At 28.4% G+C, this 21,427-nt stretch overlaps 1 protein-coding gene and 1 pseudogene across 7 annotated transcripts; one reads left to right on the top strand and one right to left on the bottom strand.

The window, feature by feature from the left end:
- Positions 1–2,102: 2,102 nt before the first annotated feature.
- On the bottom strand, positions 2,103–20,438 carry LOC149894419 (high choriolytic enzyme 1-like). Of its 6 annotated transcripts, XM_090098938.1 has the most exons (21): positions 20,188–20,438; positions 19,865–19,967; positions 18,049–18,111; positions 10,680–10,751; positions 10,467–10,493; positions 9,815–9,841; positions 9,441–9,479; positions 9,077–9,106; positions 8,548–8,634; positions 8,226–8,352; positions 8,013–8,083; positions 7,330–7,434; positions 7,106–7,155; positions 6,779–6,977; positions 6,423–6,467; positions 5,499–5,549; positions 5,359–5,409; positions 4,834–4,884; positions 4,694–4,744; positions 2,699–2,831; positions 2,103–2,393 (listed from the first exon to the last, which is right to left on the bottom strand). In XM_090098938.1, exons 2-20 carry the CDS (start codon positions 19,956–19,958, stop codon positions 2,734–2,736), a joined length of 1,338 nt encoding a protein of 445 aa, XP_089955064.1. In that variant the 5' UTR covers positions 19,959–19,967; positions 20,188–20,438; the 3' UTR covers positions 2,103–2,393; positions 2,699–2,733. The 6 variants fall into 6 exon arrangements, 5 of the variants coding, with proteins under 5 accessions (XP_089955064.1, XP_089955057.1, XP_089955075.1 ...); XM_090098931.1 differs by having other exon boundaries at positions 2,377–2,831; XR_016456003.1 differs by lacking the exons at positions 2,103–2,393; positions 2,699–2,831 and adding an exon at positions 3,175–3,957 and having other exon boundaries at positions 4,274–4,744.
- LOC145180648 (uncharacterized) lies at positions 12,639–15,458 on the top strand (annotated as a pseudogene). The gene is made up of 2 exons (XR_016448978.1): positions 12,639–15,248; positions 15,349–15,458. The product of XR_016448978.1 is annotated as an uncharacterized LOC145180648 (transcript).
- Positions 20,439–21,427: the final 989 nt, after the last annotated feature.

Consider the following 21,427-nt stretch of genomic DNA (forward strand, 5'->3'; position numbering starts at 1 on the left):
AATGAAATATATTTCTATAGTAAACTTACAAAATTTATTGATTCAAAAGAACTAAATAAATGACTTTGTAACTTAGTGGCTTTAATAAATTCTTATAACGATTGATACCCGTGATTTAAATACTTCGAGGCTGCAAAACTTACTATTAAACATTTATTACAAATTTAATGACATTTTTGCCAGATTTAATTTTAATTCACTTGAAGATAGTTTACTAATGATTGCATCTTGCACCAATACATGGGCATTAATAATTGCAGACTTCTGCAAAGCAAATAATAAAGCATAAACTGCATGTAACTTTTAGTAGCGTGTACAGGTGTGTGGGCGTGCGTGCGTGCGTGTAGCTTTTTCTATCCCTCAGATTTTATCACTTTGAAAACGAACATCTCCTCTTTTATTTATGAAATCACAAAATGAACTAAAAAGTCTAACGATAAACAGTTTCATGTTAATTTGTATTTCTCTTTAAAACTAAATTTGGCTCAGACGTTTCAAATTAAATGCTTTAGTTGAAGACGCTTCAAATTTAATGCTTTAGTTGAAGACGCTTCAAATTTAATGCTTTAGTTGAATATTACTTTGATTTATTAACAAGTGCGCTCGAAAGGTATTTAAGCTCCTTTTAAATTCAGGAATGCGTTATCTTCTTTTAAATATGCTCTGGGTTAACTCCATTTTTATCAACATTCTTTTCATAAATAGCTTTAAGCTACGTTCAAGAGAAAGGGCGGAGAAACAAAGTTCATTGTTACCCTCGTTCAAATATTATGGTTTTAAAGGATACAAGCTAATATTTTAACTTTTTCATCACTTCATATATTACAATTCTAACGATGCTTTTTTTTCGTAAAATGCAACATTGATGATATCACTGCGGTATCATTTCTAATATGCTGTAGAGACTGAATTTAGAATTAAAACTTATGAGCTTTGTTAATTGACGATGGATCCCTAGCAGTTCTTCGTACCAAAGTTGTAGCCGACAGATGCACCATTTACTACAAAAACTGCAACAAACAAGCATTCTGTTGCATTTTGGGCCTCTGAAGACTAATGATTGTCTTTTATTTCAGGATTCTTGGAAATCCTAGAAGATTCTCATAAACTGTTTTTCCCCCGCTCTATTTAAACCAGTTTTCGAGCTTCCAAATTGCTTGTCTAGCCAAATCCTATCCTGATTTACATTTGAAGCGTTGAACGCCAAAGAGACACTGATCTCATGCTAGTCACAGTGATTAAAAGTTATAAAAAAAGATCATGTTGGATATCAGACCATGTTGCATTGTTTTGCAAAATAGAATTTGATGTTATAAGGGGCAATTAATAAATGTAAAATAATGTTTCAAACGGCTATGGTGTCACCAAAACTTTAACACCAACTGTCTGGGAAAATAAGAAACTTTTAAAACAAAGCGTGTGAGTTTTTATATTAAGCCACTGCAAAGCTATTGGTATTATAAAATACTTTAGAAACCAAGTTTGAATTTATTTTCCCCTCAAAGCCGCTAATTTTCAAGTTACGCGATGCAATGGTGGATTAGTGGCGCGCGCCGTTACGGATACTTTAACGGGCAAATCTAATTTCAATTCTTGAACAGTAAAATACACTAATTTGATGTAAATCATACTCTTTCGTCAAGATTAGATAATTTTTGCTTGAAATTTAAGATCTTAATGCGAAAAAGAACGCAAAGAGACAAGAAAGAGACTTAACAGACAAAAAAAATTGACTCGGCATGAAATAGACACGCATTTGTGATGAAGCTGAAAAATGTTAGGATACATCTTTCAAAGAGTGCGGCAAACTTTTAACAGACTTTTACAGGAAGGAGATTACGGAAACCTATAAGTCCTTTGTAACTTATTACTAAAACAGTTTAATATCCTACAAGTTAAACCACTTTAAGTGAAACTAGAGTTGGATTTATAAACTTTGATTATTTTTACACAAAAAAAAATAGAACGTTATGCTTTACACCTTTTACCAAAAATTAAAAACTACTTTTTTTTAATTTACGGTATAATATTAAATATTAAGTTTAATGCATTTTTTAAGGTAAGTGCCTAATTTTATGTGGCTAAAATTCAATACAATATTCTTTTTAAAAAACTGATCTTATTCGGAACATAAACGGTTCTTCAGAATAAAACGTGTCAAACTATGTCAATTAAGAACAAATACAGAAAACATAATCATTGCTTTTGGAAAGGCAACCACAAGTGAAAACCATTTTTATATTTTTTATTACATTTGTTAAGACTAATATAGTGCAAGTTTAAAAAAATTTTGATATTCAGCAAGCAGGCATTAATGTGCAGGCATTAATGTGCAGCCAAATATAAAACTTGAGTATCGTATGAGCAGCCAATATAACATTAGGATCATTATGCTAAATATAATATTACAAAATCAAGATATCATGAATAAATTAGAAATAATGAATTGATAAATTATGAATAAGTTTTGAATTAATTATACCATATAAGAAAATAGCCATATCTATATCAGAAAACATGTTAGAACATATTGAAACCTCAAAAAAAAATAACAAAAACGACGAAAAGAGAAGGTTCGAGATAAAAAAATAATTTATGCATTTTATTCTAAATTTTAAATGTATGAAACAACCCAGTAAAAGGTTTGAAATAATCGAGTGAAATAATCGAGTGAAATAATCATCAATTCTTTACAAACTTATTCTGAAGATCAACTCTGAGGAGCGCCATCTTCTAAGATTCGTCTTTAGTACGTCCTACATAATCTTTAAACCTTCTCAGCAAATTGTCAAGTTCTTTCGCTAACTCCAACCCTTCGCGCTTTCTTTTATCTATTCGTAAAACAAAAATTTAGACTTCAATTCTGACTGAGATGTAAACATCAGCTGTTAATTATTTGACGAAAGCAGTATTACATAACAACAAACAACTTAAACAAAGATGATTACTTCTATTCACAAGCCTTAATTGCAGGATGAGTAAAAGCTATCGGCTCATCTGTAACTTGGACTAACAGATTAAATAGATTCATTCTTCTTTCAAACTTCGACGATTGCAAATCAACAATATAGGAGAATAATTACTTAAGCTTAGTGGCTTGATTAAAAGGGTATTATTTAGAAATGTCCTGTCCAAACCGTAAAAAAAAAAAATCACTAAAAAGTGTACCAGTAATTTTATATTTCTTTCACTTTTATTTTTTTGTAATATTGGTAAATCATAGTGATATAAACGTGGATAATTTAAGTAAAAAAAAATGCAGAAAAAAAAAATTAATTTAACAATATATGCTTTCATAGTGGGTGTTTACGGTTTCTTTACCTAGATTTACTTTTTAAATAAACCATGATCCGCGGGTTTTCCTGAATAAAGTTTATGTCAAGTTTACAGACGCTAAAAAGCATAAACATTTAGCATTTCTAAACATTTAACAATTTCTTTGTATTTCGTTTCAAAAGGTTAAGTTATGGTTTAGTTTTGCCAGAGTGAAGTTCGATAACAATTGTAATTTTGTTATTTTTATTAAAGTTGATATTTTTAAATAAATGGCAAGAAAACGAGAATTATAAGTAGGAACACGATCGGCAACATTTAAATTGTGGCAAGATAAATATTCAATTGATCAAATTGGAATATTATAGAAAAAAAGGAAGAAACTTGAAGTGCAGTCAATCAGAAGCGATCAGGACGTCAGCGAATTACCTCTGGTACTGAATATAGAAGAATTACTACAACTAGTAAAAAAATAAACAACTAGTAAAGAAATAAAAAACAATTAACTGCCTCAAAATTACAAATAGTACGAAGAGTTCCCGAGAAAAAACAATATCTGTGGCAACAGTGAAGAGGTGATTGTTGGAAGCAGGGCTTGGTGGTAGAAAAGCCGCAAGGAAACCACTTTTTCGGCCCCAAAATAAGAAAAAAGACAACAGTGAGCAAAAAAATATGAAAAATTTACTGTTGATGACTGGAAACGTGTTTGAAGCGACGAGGCAAAGTTCTAAATTTTTAGTTCGAAGAGAAGAGTATTAGTTCGAAGAAAAGTTGGTGAACAGATGATGAAACAGTGTGTGGCGCTAACTGTAAAACATGGTGGAAGTTGTATCATGGTGTGGGGTTGCTTTGGTGGTAATAATACTGGTAATATTATTAAAATAAATTTGCAAATATTTTAAGCAATTCCCTAAGAAATACTTCTACTTTCATGCCTTCACTGGATGATGAATTTATTTATAAACATAATGATCCCCTCTAACTTGAACTAATATTGCACAAACATTTATTCTTAATCAATAAATGAATACTACTTGGAATGCAAATCAGTGACTAACAACAATTATAAGAGAATAATTATTTCTATCACATTACTTAATTGAAGGGTGTTTTTTAATACCCAATCTGCTATTCCATTAGGCTGAGACAAGACTTCAACCAGCATGTCATAAAGAAGGTTTTATGGAACTATTTGAAAAACAAATTAATTTAGACATCAGCTTTAGCGTTTGTTTGCAAGTAAACAAATCTAACCTATTTAAAGAATTCAATAAATATCTATTGGTAGTTACACTTGCAATTACTTTTGAAACTTCTCTAACAAAACTGAAAAAACCTCAAACCTTTTTTTTCGTCACATAAAAACTAAACTTTTTAACAAGGAGTTGACATAAGTAAACTTACAAGCAACTCAACTTACCTAATGTTCTTGGAGGCTTTTTGTCAACAAATGATTCATCTGCTTTTTTAACTATTATCATGAAAATATTAGAAATTGATCAACTCAGAAGCAACTTTACACAACTGTAAATGAAAAAAATAGTAAATACTTCCACTCACATAATACTTCTGGAACTTCAGTTTTAACAGATGGCTCATCTTCAGCTTGGACTGAGAATAAAAGGAGGATCATTGTTAGTTAATCAAAATCAATTTCATGCTTAAACATATCAGCAATCAAGGAGATTAAAGACTTTATTTAAAATTTTTGATTGGAATGATGCTATTTAGAAATGTTCAATCCATGCATAAAACAAATTTGAAAATAGTTGAAACAATTTCCAAAGAAAAACTTCCTTTTCTGTGCCTTTACTGGATCATAAATGTATTTTATAAAAAAGGGGGTTTTTATGGAACTATTGGAGAAAGCAATTAAATTAGACATCAGCTTTAACTTTCAACTGTAAATAAATAAATCTAAGTTGTTTAAAGAACTCAATGGTATCAATTAGTAGCACACGTGGACTTACTAATGAAACTTCTTTGAGAAAACTGAAAAGATCTCAAACCTTTTTTTCGTCACATAAAAACTAAACTTTTTAACAAGGAGTTGACATAAATAAATTTACAAGCAACTCAACTTACATACTATTGCTGGAGACCCTTTGTTACCAAATGATTCATCTGCTTTTTTAACTATTATCATGAAAACATTAGATATTGATTAATTCAAAAGCAACTTTACACAGGTGTAAATGAAAAAAATAGTAAATACTTCCACTCACATAATACTTCTGGAGCTTCAGTTGTAACAGATGGCTCATCTCCAGTTAGGGCTGAGAATATAAGGAGGATGATTGTTAATTAATCAAAATCAATTTCATGCTTTAATATATCAGCAATCAAGGAGATTAAAGACTTTATTTAAAATGTTTGATGAGAATGATGCTATTTAGAAATGACAAATCCATGGCATAAAAAAATTAATCTAGACTAAAAATTATACCAGTGATATGTAATTTTGGAAACCTTGATATTTAGTTTAGTAAATCATAATTTAAAATAATTTAAAAATATAAACAACAGAAGTTCTGTAAATATTTCACTGACTACAAAGTAGTATGTAACTAATATGTAAATATGAATACAGCCTATTCTTCAGACAATACTCTTAATTCAAGATTTAGATAAGCATTTATGTATTCTTTTTAACAAAAAAAGAAAGATCAATTGTTAATTCCAAACAAAAGTTATTACTATTGATGACCAGATGTTCAATAATTTCCTTTCACATCATCAAAAAAAATTCTACTCATAATAGCTTAGGAATTTTTAGTAATAGGATCAGTATAGACATTCAGTTCATCTCCAAATTTGGCTGACACTTAAGCATTTGTGTGTTTAACAAATCTGTTTAATGAATATGAACAATAAAGAACAATAAAGTCCTTGGTCTTATTATGAAGAACAACAAAGTCCTTGGTTATATTTTGTTAAACAATTATAAAAGTAGCAAGCTTTTGTTATCTTCATATTTTTTTATCATAAATTAAATTAAAATCTTTGATTTTGAGGCTAAAAAAACAAATTCCTTTTGATCATTAGCAAAGAACCTTCTTTTTATCCTCAGCAGAGGTTCTTTAAATAGCTATATTACAGAAAAAAAGACCACTTTTTGTTTAACTTAGACATATAACAAATAGTCATACCTGTACAGTTGCTAAAACCTTCACATGTTACCAAACAACTTGGAGCTAAACAGTTATATAAAAACTATAACTTAAAATGCCCCTTTATAAAATTATTAGGAGACTTACAAATGCAAATGAGAGAGCAATTACACTTGTTTTTAGTTGATTAGTAAATTTAACAAAAAAAAAAAAAAACTAAGTATTGTTAATAAAATTTTTACTTTTGTTTGAAAAAATGTTGCCCATCTAAAAACCTATGAAAAGCTTTAATGCCTGCAGAACATTAAGGGTTTTCAAAGATTGTAGATAGGCAATCTTTTTAAGCAAAAATGTTTTACAACTGATTGTAATTAACAGAAAGCATAAGAACACACCCTTGCATCCATATAAAACATTCACATCCTCTTTATCTGATTTACTCATGTCATTTACCTCTCCAATTACTGCTTCTATGGCAGGTGACAATATCATATATTGCGATCGAACCTTTATTGTTTTAAAGTTTTCTTCTTTAGTAGAATTAATACTAAATGACCACAATCCATAGTGCATTACTGAGAATATATCATAATACTAAAAAAAATATACCAGTATGACCAAATTTTATGATTTATCTAAAAACAATAAAATGCAATGAAAAACAAGTAGGACAATCATTTATTTTTTCAAAAAAAATCAAGAGGTCTCCAGTAAAAACTTACAGTAGGATAAAATTGTGGGTTTGAATTTATGAGAAACTGATCATTGTTTGCTGAAATTAAAGTGACAAAAATGAAAAATCAAATCCAAAACAAAACTGAACATTTTTAATGAAGATAGGGTCACATTTAAGTAATACTTAATTACAGGTTCAATTACCTAATTAAACTAAAAAAACAGATACTATAAAACATTAATGTTTATAATCAAATTTAATGAAACTTACTTCCAGCAATGTTATCCCATACAATCTCAACAAATTGGTCACGATCGCATCGATTATGTTCATGGTCAAAGCCCATAGTATGAAGCATTTCATGCAAAATAGTGCCTTGAAAAATATACTGAAAGTTTATTATAACAATTCATTTTGTTCAAAATCAGAGAAGTAAATAAATTTTACCTGAAAAAAAACTGATTATATGGTTTATGTATTTATTAAAAGTATCTTACAAGTTTATCATAATTACATATAATTCATTATAAATGTAATAAAAATTATTATAGACAAAACACTATCCAAAACACTTATTTACAGAGAATCACATTTTTGTTAAGCCTCTGGTGGCTTGGTAAACTTGCTAATGAATTAAAATCTAAATAATATCTTATGGGTAAATATTTTTTTATGGTTTTAACTGAAATTTTAGTCCCACTATGTCTAAATTTTATAAATCAATAGGTTCAAAGTATAAATTTGCAGTGATTTACTTATTACAACAAATAGAATAACATGAATATCATGTTTAGCATCAAGTATTGGTTCTTTTTATGGTTAATTTCTGTTATTCATCTGATCTATTTTACCATTGTTAACAATTGCTACACTATTTCTTCTTCTAAATTAGTTTATACACAATTTTTTTTAGTAAATATAAACTAACTCATAAAAATAAATGATGTAACAACCTTTGTACTCGCAACCCTTTCCAATATTTATTTGCTGCTTTCCTCCTTTTCTACCTACATCAGACCAACAACTAAAAATGTGAAAAGTAGAATAAAAGTAATGAAAACATTGAACATTTTTTCAAATTCTTTAGATAACAAATCTATTTAAGTAACCTATGATATGCATAAAAAAAACTTAACAACTTAAAAAGGAGAAAAAGAGTAGAATACCCTTCTTGTGAGGTGATTATCTCCACATAATCTTCTTCATTAGTCCTCAGTACCCACACTTTTTGACCACACACAGACATGTAAGAGTTCATTGCATTAATAGCATTATTGATCTCCTGGTTAAAATCTTAAATACATCAAAATTTTTTATATATATATATATATATATATATATATATATATATATATATATATATATATATATATATATATATATATATATATATATATACTCAAATTTGAAAATCACATTTATCGTTTATGCAATCTTAGAAAAAGAGTTTTAATTCAACTTTTTTTAAATTCTAAGGAGAATATTTACTATTTCCTCCATCTGTGTTTATAACATAAGGAATATGTGGCTTTCCAAAGGAATCTTTCCAAATTGCTACTGCCTCACGCTTGTTTCCTACCAATACACAACACAATATCATTATTTCATACAAACATCTCTTTTGTTCTTGGATGCTGCTACCTACTCTTTCACGTCTCCAATAAACAAGTTAAAAATCTCAAACAACAACAATTAAATTTTCTAGCATTTTGTTTAGCATTAGTAAGCAAACAGCATGAACATCATAAAGGTATTAAACTTACTATTATAATTTTCAGAATGAAATCCCACTGTAGCAAATTTTCATTTTATTACCAAACAATAATTATACTTAAAAGATTTTTTTTGTTATGAATTTTATTACCATTTATTACTAACTACATATTAGCTATATATGATTTTAGAGAAGATAAGTAAATAAAACATTCACTCATATATATACATAGTTGCTGATAATATTGTTTACAATTAATTGGAAGTTGATGTCATCTGAAACTCCAACATTAAATTTTTTTACCTTCCCTAAGTTTCATATCAGATAAAATGCCTAAAATGTAAACAAAAAAACAATGATTAAAATTTAAAAAATACAAAAAGGGTAATAAAAAAAAAGTTTATATATATATATATATATATATATATATATATATATATATATATATATATATATATATATATATATATATATATATATATATATATATATATATATATATATATATATATATAAGCATAAAACATAAAAGCATAAAACACTTTAAAACTTCCTTAAGATAAGTAAGAAAAATAATAAAATTTATTGATTGGTAAGTGTAATACATTTTTTATACATTTTAAACAAAATTTGAAGCCTTAAGTGAAACTACCATAAGTATTATTACCATGAGAAAGGTTAATTTCCTCTATGCTTTTCCTTTTTTCTAAATGAAAAAGATAAAATCAAATATAAAGCATAATGCTTTTTATAATTAAGAAACAAACTGTTTATTCTACTTCTTTGAGCTTCATTTTAACTAAAGAAGTTCCTTCTATGCTCTAAACTAAGGTAAAATTACAACCAATAGAGAAGTTTAAAAGAATTAGAAAAAAATAATTTTAAATCAGTTAACTATTTAAAAAAAAAAGCAATTTCTTATTATAATGAAACAACACAATGACAATTAAAGAGGAAGATATTTAATAGAAATGAATTTAAAACAAACACCTTAATAACTACAAAATTATAAACACAAAATTTGAATCATAAAACTCATACCATTCTTGTTGTGTTTTTTTTCAACTCCTATAAATTAAAAGAATTTTTTTTTAAGCAAATGCCTTTAATAAGAATAAAGAAAACCTTTTCAAATAAATACACTTTAAGTTTAGTATCAAGATAGCTGGTTGACATCAATTTTGATTAAACATACTGCTTGGTTAGGAGCATTTATTTATTTTTGTTGTCTTTTTCAAAAGCTACACACAAAAAAAACAAGCTGCTAACCAAGACAAGGATAAATAGTGACAAAGTGTATTTGAGCTGAGGTAGAATAGTAACTCATCAAAGTCTCTATTCATATTTCTCTCTTTTACTCTCTATTTTACTGAGTTAAAAACTGATATTAGACATTTTTATAAATAACAAAAATACTTTTCAATACATTTTTAGGTTTTATTCAATACAGTTTTAGGTTTTAAAAAGATATATTTATTTTTTTTAATGCTGGAAACGAGATTAAAATAACAAGTAACAAAAAGATTTAAGGGAATTTTTAAAATTAAATATTTTAAAGAAAAATTTACTTTTTATTAAAATATTACTACATAAAAACTGTTTTTTAAAATAGATAATTTACAAAATAGAATCTTAACAAACACAAATAAAATTTTATAATTGAAACAATTTGAAGCAGAAATTAAAGTCATACTATTCTTGCGTTTTTTATCATCAAGTCCTATAAATTGAAAAAAAAAATTAAGATATCTTTCGTAATATTCAAAAAAAAACTTTTTAAAACAGATACACCAATTTATACCAAGTTCAGAAGAGGCTACCGGTATATCGAGGTCAAAAAATTTGTATTTCTTTATTGTCAAATCTATTTTTTAGAATGTTAACATTAATCCGCTAAAAAACTTACCTAGATTGTTATTGATATCAGGATGAAGATGGTTGATATCAATTTTACTTAAAATATGGTCTTTTTCAAAATCTACAAAAGTAAAAAACTTTAGAACTTAAATTAGTTAAAAACATTAAAAATATCATCCACTTCACATCCAAGAAATGTCACTACTTTTTGAATGTGTTATTCGTAAGTATATGATCGAATGTCGAGTTTTTATTACGATAAAAAATAATCGCATACGAAATGTTGCTGACTTAACGATATTCGAACGCCTTTACTTCCGAATCGGAGTCGCGTTAGAAAAAGCTGATTCTTTTTAAAATATACGGAGAAAAACTAAATAATAGTAAGTCACCGTTTTGAAGGGGGAGAGCTTAAAAAAAAAAACACTTTGAGTTAGAAACAATTTTAATTAAAGTGGGTTAATTTGGTTTCTCTTTCCTAATAGGTTTTATCTTGCTTTTAAAAAAGTATTTATAACGTCTTAAATTATAAATACCACGGCCCAATAACAGAAAAAAGTTGAACCCAGTTCAGCTTTACTAACAATATTAGTATACTACTTACTATATTACCAGGGCCGGATTAAGCCTTTTTAGTGCCCAAGGCACAAACCCTTATCGGTGCCCCCTTCTGCCCGGGGCCCCTGATTTTTCGTTGACTGTGACCGCTGGTACGTTCAATATTATGCAAAGAAAACAGTTGTTAACAAATATGTTTGTAGTTTGTACTACTATCACTCATATAAAACCTACAATAAAGTATTTCTGTATCAAAATTAATAGTTAATAAATTTTGAAATAATAATAGACAAACTGTATTTTTTATTAGACGAAAAAATCAAAAAGATATAGTTATTTACAGTATCGGACAAAACATGGTGGACAAACTCAAATTTAGAACAAAAGTTGATCAAAAACTAAAAAAACTAGTAAAACAATTTAACATATTATTTTTTATGTAGTTTATTATGTTGTTAACATAACTTAAAACTTTTTAATCATACTAAAAATCACTAAAAAAGTTTTAAAACACATTTTCCCTAAAAAAACTACATTTTTCTTTGGACAAAACAAAGTGGACATTCAAAAAATCGACTGAAAATTCAAAAAAATTCAAAAACTAACTTACTATTTTTCAAAAAACTTCAAAAGTTAACTTAATATTTGGTAGGACCTCCTTTACTTTTAATTACTTTTTTCATTCTTCGGGGCTTAGACGCAATTAATGAGTCAACAATTCTCATATCAATCTCTCGCCAGGCCTTCTCGATTTGTTCAAATAATTCCTCACTGGTCTTCACATTTGCACGCTCAATCTTATTGTCAATTATTTCCCACAAATTTTCTATTGTATTTAAGTCAAGGCTTTGTGCAGGCCACTCCATTATGGTGATATTCTTGTCCTTTTTTTGAACCATTGTTTTACAATTTTTGACGTATATTTGGGATCATTGTCCTGTTGGAAAATCCATTTTAGGGGCATCTCCCATTCAGCATGTGGTAACATAACATCTTCCATTATATCTTTGTAAACAAAGCGGTCCATAGTTCCATTAATTTTGTAAATAGGACCAGTTCCTAGTGCTGAGAAACATCCCCAAACCATAACAGACGTTCCATGCTTAACACTCTTCGTGGTATATTTAGTATTGAATCTGGTGTTCTTTGGTCTCCAGACTCGCTTCTTGCCGTCGCTTCCAAAAAGGTTATATTTTGATTCATTACTAAAAAGTATGATTATCCACTGGTCTACAGTCCAATTTTGGTGTGCTTTCTATTTTTAAAGGAAGTTAGCGGTTTTTTGGCAGGCATTCGAGAAAATAATTTTGCTTCGTTAGCTCTTCGTCGCACAGTGCAATTAGAGATTTGTAGTTCAAGTTTTTCGGTTAATTTTGTGGATGAAAAAAATGGATCTTTTTTAAGCTCTTTAACAATTATTCGATCTAGTCTTTGTGATGTTTTTCTTGGACGTCCGCCCCGATGGTTTGTTTTATAGCAGTTACGAGATCCAAATTATTTGACAGTTTTGCTAACAGTCGATTTAGCTATATTATATTTTCTACAAATTTCAGCTTGACGTTTTCCGCTTTTAAAATCTTTAATCATATTTTTACGTAAAACACTTCCTAATTTGTCGTAAGCCATTTTAAGTTGCAATTTACCCCATTTATCACGAGTTAAATCTATTTTTAGTTTAACTGAAAAAATAATTGGCCAGACGTTCCGAAATCTATTTTATTATTTTAGAGTAATGTTATGATAAAAGTGAAAACAAAAGAATGCGGTAAATCAGGGTTGGCATTAAAAAACACACCCAAAAAAAACCACCCAAAAAAACCCACTTAAAAAAACCCAAAAACACCCGGGTTTTTTTTGTTTTTTTTTAAATAATATTTTATTTAAAGGATTCTCTTTGCTTGGTTTTTTTCTGTGATTTATTTATTTCAGAAAACATTTAAACATAATTATGACTAATTAAAAGGTAATTATATTGAAAAGAGGATATGGATATGATCAGAATATAGTATTTAATAAGAATCAAAATTTTTAAAAGACATAACTTTTTTGAAATATTTCTGAAAATATAGTTTTAGTATTTTTTACAATATACTTTCAGTGATCTCAGTGGCTTTCATCAACCATATCAAAGTCAGGCCTGTGTTCTATCTTACAAATTACTCAAGAAACTTTTATTCAAACAGTATTAATATTTGTGTAGCATTAAATATATTTAACTTGCATATTTCGATGCAATGTGTATTTTTCAGAAAAAAATCTTTATAAGAATGCCATTCGGAAGTAGAAGGAAGAAAGGATGGGAGTGGAAGGAGGTCAGTGAGATAGAAGGGGACAAAAATAGTGTTCAGTGTGACCATTGTTCAGAGAAGATTAGTGGAAAAATTGAAAGAGTTCGTATTCATTTGGAGAAGTGTAAAGAGAGAAAGAAGGACACTGATGAACAAGAACCAAGACCTGGAAGCTCAATGAGCAATATTAGCCTCTTGTCAAATGAGTCAGATACTTCAATTACCGAAGGATCTATTATGTCCAGCTCCACACCAGCAAAAAGGTTTAAAAGTAGTAACTTAAATAACTTTGTAGTTAGAGCATCAAATAATCAGAAAGATCCCATAGACATGCAAGTTGGCCGGTTTTTTTTCAGCTCTAACATTTCTTTTAATTCAGTGGAAAATTGTGAGTTTCAGAAACTTTTCTCTCTTCATTGTCCTGGGTATGTCCCACCGAGCCGAAAGAAACTGGGTGGAGATCTATTAAATGAAGTCTATGATAATCTGTCAGCTGGGATAAAGAACGAACTGGAAACCAAAGACACGTTGGTAATTTGTCAAGATGGATGGTCTAGTATTCAGAATGACCCAATAATTGCTCACTCATTTTATGATGGAAAAAAGAGTTATCTGTACAACATAGTTGACTCAGGATCAGAAAAAAAAACTGCAGAATACTGCTTCAAAATCATCAATGAAGCTATAGTTAGCATAAAAAATGATTATAATAAGTTTGTATTTGCTGTCTGCACTGACAATAAAGCTAAGATGAAGAAAATGAAAGAGCTGATCAAACAAGAGTATCCTGATATGTTAACATATGGCTGTAATGCACACTATATGAATTTACTACAGAAAGACATTTGCAATTCTTTTTCAACAATTCTAAAACAGGTTGTGGGAGTTCAGAAATATTTTAGAAATGTGCATATGGCCCATGGTTTGTTAAAGGAAAAAGGTGGATGTATGCCTCAGCTGCCAAATGAAACACGCTGGAACTCTCAAGTTGCCTGCATTGAGACATACCAGAAAAATTATAACTTCTACGTGGAGATCTATGGAGAGAAGATGGAAGATTTTCCAGCCAATATTGGAAGAATAATTGAGAATATAGCCATCAAACGTGAGGCAAGTCGTCTTCTTAGTGAAATGAAAAATTTGGGGATTGCCTTAGACAAGATGCAGAGTGATTCTTGTTATCTCTCTGACGCAGTTCATATCTGGTATTCATTAATAAAGGATGAAGAGCTATCCATATACTATAATACAATAAAGAAGAGATTTCAAGATGCTGTCCAACCATTTCATATTTTGGCCTATATAACTGACTATCGCTATGTAGATGATTACAAAAGCTTCATTGCTAATGATAATGAAAACATTGCAGAACAATGGTTAGAGGAAAGGAATCCTGATTTCTTGGGTTTACTATACAAGTTTAACTTGAAAGACAGGGAGGTGTTCTCCAGCAAATGTTCTCAGAATCACTGAAGGTTATCTCTCCATCAGAATGGTGGAACATCATGAAAGGAAAGGTTACTAGATCTCAAATCAGGGATAAAGAGGTTTCTGCCAATTTCTGCAGCTTTCTAGCTTCTCTACACTCCTGTCCACTAGCTCAGCCTCAATTGAGAGATGGTTTTCAACCTTTGGATTTGTCTGGTCGAAGATCAGGAATCGTCTTGGTGCAGATAAGGCAATGAAACTTGTGAAAATTTAAAAATCATTTCACAATAGCTCAGCAGCTGACAGCAGTTCCTGTGATGATATCGAATCTGATCAATAAGTAGGTAAGTAGTAGGAAAAATCGTTTTTAACTTCAGAATAACCATCTAAATTGTGAAAAAAACTCTATTTCTATTATTTAAGTGTAATTTATATTTGTTTTAGTTTATTCTTGATGATCCCAGAGGAAGTGTTTAACTGGAAATCTGTCAAAAACATCTGAAAAGCTGTCAAGAACTGAAAATTATTGTAATAATCAAACAAAGTAAAATTATGTAAGGAGAATTTTATTTACAGTTCTTCAATTTATCAAATTTTCCTTGTAAAAGCTCTTTTCAATAAATAAATATAACTATTACCATGTGTTTTTAATTATAATTTTGAAAAAATTAAATGTATAAAGATAGTTTGAATACAAAATAAGTATTATGTCTTTTATTTTCTAAGCAAAAAAAGCTAGTTTAAAAAAAAACCCAAAAAAACCCAATAAAATCCAAAAAAATCCAAAAATACCCAGTGGGCTGGGTTTTTTTAAAAAAAAACCGGGTTTTTTTCCAACCCTGCGTTAAATTGAATAAAGACAATGAAATCTTATAAAAAAAGCTTCGTTTTGATTTGTCCACTTTGTTTTGTTAAAGAAAAAATGTAGTTTGTTGAGAAAAATGTGTTATAAATTTTTTTTGTGATTCTTAGTATGATTCAAACGTTTTAAATTTTGTTAAGAACATAATAAACTATTTAAAAATTAACATGTACAATTGTTTTACTAGTTCTTTTTAGTTTTTGATCAACTTTTGTTCTAAATTTGAGTTTATTTTTAGTTTATATTTAGTTTATATTTGAATTTGAGTTTATCCACCAAGTTTTGTCCGATACTGTACATTTTAAAGTTTTTTTTTCTAGATTTACATCAACCAAAGTCTTTGAGTATATTGTCAAAGTTAATTTTGCGCAACATATCTGCCGCGCAACATATCTGCCTCAATCATAAGCAGAGATAAGGAATCGAGCCTTTCTTGTTTCATTGTTGATCTATATGGATTTTTTGTACGTTTCAACTGAGAAAAAGAACGCTCAGTTGAACAGGTAGTAACCGTTAATGTTAAAAATATGCGAAAGGCGATTTCAACATTTGGAAAAGCACACTCAATATTGTCTCTAACTGTTACTTGGTATAATTCTCCATGATTGAACGTGTTGTTTTCCGATTTTGATGCAGCTGTAAAACTTGTGTCGAATATATGAATGAAACTGTTGTAGTTCAGTATACAAATTATTGTTCAGATCTTTAGGATAAGCATTTATTAGTTCTTCACAACACTGAGATGTTTGTGATATTAGAAAGCTTACGATTTGAAAACTGCAACGGCAACGGAGACGACAAAGGTCTGGATCGAGCGGTTGCGACTTGCAGTTGCGGTTTTCCGATAAAATTAGTTACGAATTTTTACTTCAAAAAAAGAAAACATCTTGAAATAAACAAAAAAAATTTAAATATGGCCCCTTTAAGAAATGTTAGAAATAGTTTATTACTTGCATTAGAATCAAATATCATAGACGACGAGGAATTTTTACTACTATACAAATTAAATTTGTCTAAGAATTTAGATGTACCGTTTCGGAGTTATAAACAATTTTGTTTAGAAATCATGTCTGATGATGAATGCAAAAGTGAATTTATATTTCTACGTAGTGATATAAATCGTTTACTCAATGTACTTCAACTACCTCAAGAGTTTGTATGTTATAACTGGTTAAAAGTTACTCCGGTAGAAGCACTGTTTATTTTTTAAAAACGGTTTTCCTACTCATGTAGACTACTCGACATATATATATATATATATATATATATATATATATATATATATATATATATATATATATATATATATATATATATATATATATATATATATATATATATATATATATGTATGTATGTATGTATGTATGTATGTATGTATGTATGTATGTATGTATGTATGTATGTATGTATGTATGTATGTATGTATGTATGTATGTATGTATGTATGTATGTATGTATGTATGTATGTATGTATGTATGTATGTATGTATGTATGTATGTATGTATGTATGTATGTATGTATGTATGTATGTATGTATGTATGTATGTATGTATGTATGTATGTATGTATGTATGTATGTATGTATGTATTTATACTTATGTATATATCCTAAATTTGTATCAGAAATTAAATAATTACTTTGTAACACTTTTGGAGCAAGTAGTACTTTGATCAATTTATAAGCCGTTTTCAGAAAACACGAATTTCAACGTTTTGACGTTGCGTAAAAAGTTTTAAAACGGCATTTTAGGGAATCCCATCCATTGCGCATGCCTAGTGTCAAATATTTATAATAAATTGTAGAAGTTGCTGTTGCAGTTTTCTTATCGTAAGCTCTCAGATGATCCATCGACCAAACAAGAAAAGCAAAACTGCTTATCATTATATACTTGTCTTCGTCTACTCATTTCTGTCTCAAGTTAAGTCGTTAAAGTGCAAAAAAAAAAGTCATTAAAGCGCGAAAAAAAAAATTAGTTTAAAAAAAAGCTAAATAGAAAAAACCGACTCATTCATAGCTTAATTTTTAAGCATTCAAGATTTTACCAAACTTGAATGTGAATTTTTATTATAATGTATTTCTTCATTTTCAAAGCGCTTGTTCTATTTTCAGTTGTTTCTGGACTTAAATTTGTTAAAAAAAAAATTTCTTGAGGACTTGTGGCGCCCCCAAACGCTTGGTGCCCAACGCAAATGCCTTGTTTGCTTAATGGTTAATCCAGGCCTGTATATTACAGTGAATTAGATTAAAAAAATATATTATTATTAGCAATAATTTTACCTTTTTTAAATTTATCACGGAGAGTCTTGATACTCAACGAAAGATCGTGAAGATAATCTTCCACTAAAAGAAAATTTTATCTAAATGTTTACACAATGTTATACTTGTTAGAGTTAAACCGTTTGAGAGTTCCTCTTAATGATTCAACAAACTTCCGAGATCAACTTAATTAATCCTCCTGTTTATAGTTTATTATTCAACTGTATGACATTAAAATTTGAGTAAAAAGTTAAAAAATGCAAATTAAAAACTTTGCATACGGTTGGATAATAATTGTTTAATGGCCTAATTATTTAATGTGTACGTTGCATCGAACTGCTCATATCTTAGTTCACAAAGTTCAGGACCATCGGTATCAACACTTACACACCAATTACAAATTTAATTGCAACATACATGAGTAATTACAAATAGCAGTTATTATTGCAATTAATATCTATAGTAATTGTATATACATTATAACGTGTTTTCTTATTTTTCTTTATTTCAATGAAAATACCTTTTCTATTAGAAGGTTTGAACAACAAAAATTTTAATTTTTCTTTTGCTTCAAGGTGATAATTAACGAACTAAGACGAATTGCATTCCTTTTTTCTAAAGGAATAACCTTCTCAATTTGTTACATTTGAGTTTTATGCTAACCTCAATATCAGAAAAAAATATTATCTAAGTCAGTAATCACTTTCCCAGAATAGGTCGTGCCGAACCAAATCATTCAGGTAAGAAAAAGGAACCACGAAATTTAGCTTGTTATCCTAATGGAAGATTCGTCAGGAAAATCGTAAATATTGTGCGAAATTTAATACTCCCTCTGTTCTACAATAGTTGACACATTTGACGCATAAATTTTGTTCCATAATACTTATCCCATTTGATCAAACTTTTATAGCTATAGCTTCGCTTGTGGTGGAGCGATTTTCAAAAGCTATAGCTCGTTGAAAAATGTTACTCAAGGCTTTCTAACAAGCTTGGGCACTTAAAAATAGGTGATCAATAGTTGAATAAAAAATTGCGATTCAGAAATCAGTTCTTTATTAATTGTGTAGTAGTAACATTTCAATTATTCAATATTTAAAAACACTTTTCGTATTCTCCACGGTTCAGCATTACATTTTAAATTTATGGGGAGTTTCTTTATTTAGGTCAGATTCACACTGTAATACAACTTGTATTAATTAATACAACTAGTATTTTGTTCTGAGTACTACTACTTTTTTTTCTTAAATTCACACTTTTAGAAAATAATTAGAACGGCACAAATTTAGCTGATCTTTAAAAAAATGACTAAAATAGCATACATTTTCAATATTCGGACAAAAAGTAGCAAAATGTGACAACTTATGTGGAACGGAGGTAGTACTTTTCAACTTAATGGCGGAAATTGTCAGCTGATATAAAAGTTTCTATTATTTTAGGTACTGTAATTTTTAAAATTTTTGCTACTGTAAAGTTTACCCAGTTAAATATCCTTATCTTGAAATGTTTAAGCGTCGAGCTTTTTCGCTCCTTTTATTTTATTATTATTATTTTTATTTTTTTTCTGTGCTCTTTTTTTTTAAACTTCTTTTTTTTTTCGTTTAATTTTTACTTGAGAAATTTAAAGCGATTTCATTTCTTTTGTCATCTAAATTTTCAAAATTTTTAGTTTTGGAAAGTTTTTTATAAAATGCGTGTTAATGGTATTAAAACCCGCTATTACCCAGGCTCCTAACTCCATTAATTAAAATTGGCGGATGGCATTCTAAGTTAAGTAACTTTTAGATAATATATATTTAATAAAATATGATGATACAAATTTCAGAAAAATATAAGATACCTTTTACATCAGGAGATTTTACCAACTTCGATGGTTTTGCAGGTTGTCCTTTAACGTAAGCAATTGTTAGGACCAAAAGGGGTAACAACTTCATCTCAGAATACTTAATTTCAAAAAATGGTTTATGAAAAAATAATCTTATTGAAAGTTTAAATATACTTTTATTAAAAATATTCAGTATTAACTATAAATACAAAAAATATTTTAAAAAATCCAGTATCAACAACACCAGCAACAATACCGACAGTAATACAAACGAAAAAAAAATCCAAAAAAACAAATATTGATGGCAGGAATAAAAAATAAAAAAATTAAAGTATTACCAAAAAACCTTTCTTTGTGTTGTTTCTAAGAGATTGTTCTTTTCTTATCTTTAAGAATGTTGGAAGCAAATTTTCTAACTTGCAATCTCGGCAGATCAAATCAGTTTAAAGTAGTTCTTGCTGTTCATGCATTAATCTACTTATGATTGGATCAATGGGACATTTTTCTTTAAACAAAAAACTAAATAAGTTTTTAGTTAAAAGGTTTAATGCTGATTATTTTTGTCAGCATCAATTTTGTCAGCATCTTGCTAAATCCAACCGTATTTCGGTTTTTCTCTTAGAGAGAAACCGAGAATGATTCTATTTTTTAAGAAGAATGATTCGAAATCATACTAACGCACATGTTACCGGAAAAGCGAAAGCATCTTTGAGTTTCCTTTGCGACTATTGCTCTTTTAAACAAAACAAAAAGAGTTATTATTTTAAAAGAGGGTATTAATCATTCTAAACATTTTGATGCTTTTTTTTAATGGATTACTTATCAACTAATAACGGCCAAAATTGATCAAGTGAAAAAAAATTTGTATCTAATGATAATTTTAAATGCTATTTTTGGTTAAATTTATTTACAAAACAAAAGCCCCAAAAAATTGTTTAAATTTTTTTTAACTTAACTTGACCCAGGTAACAGGAGCGAAGAAAAAATGCACACAAAAAAAATGTCAAACCACCGAAAGTATAAACACAACTAAAAAGTATAAACACAACATCTTTTTATTTTAAAGTATAAACACAACATCTTTTTATTTTTTTTAATGAAAGCAGATCAGAGGCATTTAAAGAAAGAGGGGCGCCAATAATGAGAAGAATTTTAGGATTATAATTGATTTTTATATGAATATTCTAAAGTTATGATTTGCCTTCCTCACATTACCCTGGAATATCATTATAACCTTTGTGAGGGAAAATAAATTAAAATAAATGTTAATCTAAATATTAGAAAATAATACAAAGTTTTAAAATGTATAAAAAAACTTTCTCCTGGGGAATTCTATACAAATAATGATAATAAGCTTTTTCAAAATATATATGAATTCCTTTTGAATAAAAGAATAACTGATTCATATTTACAACTAAGGATTGGCGAGTGGATTTTCCGTTAAGAACAAACAATAAAAAATTATGTAAAAATTTCTACCAGTCTCTTAAAGTAAAATAATTTTTTGAATTTTAGTGGAACTCTTTATGGGTTTAAAAGATCAAAGTTTATAGAGTGACATGTTTATATTTATATAAA

The sequence above is a fragment of the Hydra viridissima genome, unplaced genomic scaffold (assembly GCF_058129835.1).
Source record: "Hydra viridissima isolate aposymbiotic clone 2 unplaced genomic scaffold, HvirCarnegie_v1 scaffold_1, whole genome shotgun sequence".
In the NCBI taxonomy this organism is placed as follows: Eukaryota; Metazoa; Cnidaria; class Hydrozoa; order Anthoathecata; family Hydridae; genus Hydra; species Hydra viridissima.

What these genes read in the sequence shown, in the direction of transcription:
- LOC149894419 (XM_090098938.1), bottom strand. Translation starts at nt 19,958, where the DNA reads ATGAAGTTGTTACCCCTTTTGGTCCTAACAATTGCTTACGTTAAAGGA. An exon ending in ATAATCACCTCACAAGAAGG is followed by an intron (nt 8,084 to 8,225) that starts GTATTCTACTCT and finishes TCACATTTTTAG; the next exon opens with TTGTTGGTCTGATGTAGGTA. An exon ending in TGAAGCTCCAGAAGTATTAT is followed by an intron (nt 5,410 to 5,498) that starts GTGAGTGGAAGT and finishes TCATGATAATAG; the next exon opens with TTAAAAAAGCAGATGAATCA.